Source organism: Penaeus monodon, chromosome 14 (assembly GCF_015228065.2).
Source record: "Penaeus monodon isolate SGIC_2016 chromosome 14, NSTDA_Pmon_1, whole genome shotgun sequence".
Taxonomy (NCBI): Eukaryota; Metazoa; Arthropoda; class Malacostraca; order Decapoda; family Penaeidae; genus Penaeus; species Penaeus monodon.
In genome coordinates, this window is record NC_051399.1 from 22,098,573 (window position 1) to 22,101,072 (window position 2,500).

General features: G+C 41.1%; 1 protein-coding gene across 1 annotated transcript in view; it reads left to right on the forward strand.

Annotated features, from left to right (window-relative positions):
• LOC119580978 overlaps window positions 1-2,500 on the forward strand; it is a 213,292-nt gene that overhangs the window by 72,177 nt on the left and 138,615 nt on the right. Inside the window, 1 exon segment of the mRNA XM_037929227.1 lies at window positions 1,796-1,915. Within this exon segment, the coding sequence (XP_037785155.1) occupies window positions 1,796-1,915 (120 nt within the window).

The following is a 2,500-nucleotide window of genomic DNA, read 5'->3' on the forward strand; positions in this document are numbered from 1 at the left end:
AAAATAACCGAGTAGATCAAGGAGCGAGTGGCGGCAGCCCCGTCCTTCTTCCCTTCATGATAGTGATGGACAACTTGTCGTGTTGATGGCGCGACAGGAGGCGTCTCGGAGACCCGCCGAATGACGAAGGATTTTCCCCCTCGTGCTTTCCCCTTGTGCCTTATCAGGGTGGTTAGAAAGAAAAACAAATGCTAAGTAGCTCATACACAAACCTTGTTTGCATAGAAATCACCCCCGACCCGTTCTGTTGAAATGGTGATGGTCACTAGTAGTGTGGTCATATTTTCTTTCCAAATATTTTAATGCTTATATAATGCCAGCGAGTGGAGTCAGGTCGCACGGCGGACACGGAAAGACATCGGCCCAGGAAGACGCGGCAGGCAGTGCGAGACGCGGGGATGTGGCCGTGATGTGCGAGGGAGGGATGCAGAGACCTTGGGCGCAGTTTCAGCGCTGGTCCACCATTTTCTGTCTGTGTCTCTTTCTGTCATAATATATGCAGATATATTCATGGGGAATGTTATCTGTACATCAAATTAACGTGATATTACTAAATTATGAAACTAGGCTTTAGATATTAAAATGTTGATAATGGGAAATGTGGTACTGCATGCATTGTATTTTTTTCTTTATATCTAGCAAGTAAACATTTAATTTTAAAAATAATCTCAAACTACACCGAGAGTTCAAAGGTCTGTAACACATGGTCAAAAAGAAGTTATAAAACGTGTAATTTATATGTTACAGAAAATAAAATGAGGGTGCGATTGTTTTGTACTTTTTGTGGGGGTATTCTAAGATGAATTGACGTGGAGACATTATGCAATACCGAGCAGAACACAAGCTGAAAGTTTTAGAGTTCGCGAGTTCGCACACGACTGGAATTGGACTAGTATGAGGCAGCATTGGAATCAGAGGCGACATTGATTGCACCGTCTCATTTCTTGGCGTGCTATATACAAAGCAATTTTGTGTTCCAACGCCGTATTTTTTTATCATTCGTGTACCAAAACCACTAATAACAAAAATGTACCAGGCTTTATCAGTACTAGATTTGTTAAAATAACATCAGTAGACAACGCTGACAGGGTTGTCAGGTTGTCAGATAGCAGTTAATAAGATATCACGGCCTGACAGCGGATATGGCAGCAACAGACAACAGTGCTTGAGTGGCTCAGAAAAATCGCATTAAAGTTTACCCTGCGGAAGTCACGTCACAGCCTGCGGCCTACTTAGTATTGAAATCCAGTTTTCTTCAGTTGTAGAAATTCTTTGGTGGTGGCAGAGCTATTTGCTATTCAGAGGCACCGAAGAAGTGCAAACGACTGCTTGAAGTTTGTGAGCTGTTGAAGTGATCTTAAATTGAGCAAGACAGACCTGGGCTCGTGCCTGTAGACTCCGAGCAAAGTGAACCGAAATCTTTCATTGGCGCCTACAAGCAGACATGACCCTCTGCCGTCATGGCGAGGAGTCAAGTCACTCGGTAGCCAAGTGTCGTGTGTATCGCTGTGTTACTTGTAACCTGAGAGCCGTGGTAGGTGGCCGCGTGTGAGTGGCCGCGTGTGGCTCTACTTGCATTTGTATTTCTCTTTGTGTGCGTATAACTGGATGAGCGATTGCGAACAAGTCGAGATGTTTGTGTTTACGTGCCGTGTTGTCCTTCCGCGCGCTGAGTTCAGCTAATATTTGCAGCAGCATTTCCATTCGTAGTTAAATTGTTGGTGTGTTAGATTTTCGCTTTTGTTCCCCGGCTACAGCGACTTAGATCTGATTAACACTGTTTTTCCCGTTGCAGCCATGCCAGCCAGACGTCGTCATGGCTGCCGCCGCTGGAGAACTGGGACGCGGGCGGCCAGGCTCTCCCGTACGGGTGGGAGGCCGCTACGGACAAGGAGGGGAAGCCCTACTTTATAAAGTAAGTTTTTCCTGTATTTCCTACATTTGCTTTATACTATATGCCGTACTTACTCCAGAAATACCACAAGGAATTTGGATAGGAAAGTTTTCCTTGTCATTTCCAGTGTAAGATACCGAAATTTGGTCTCAGAAGCCTTTACTTTGGACGCTACAAACTTATATATTTCACATCAGGGCTACAAACTTGAGATGATTCTCTTCTCCAACTGAATATTCAGCAGCTTGTTAAACATGTAAGCATAATGGCTGTACCCGGAATAATATATGTAATGCATGTAAGTAGGAACACATAATGTGTGTGTGTGTGACACACACACACACACTCACTATATATATATATATATATATATATATATATATATATATATATATATATATATATATATATATATATATATAACTATAATATATTATATATATATATATTATATATATTATATATATATATATATATATATTATATATATATATTTTTATATATATATATATATATATATATATATTATATATATGTATATATATAGTGGTTTTGTGTTTGTGTGTGTGTGTGTGTGTGGTGTGTGTGTGTTGTGGTGTGTGTGTG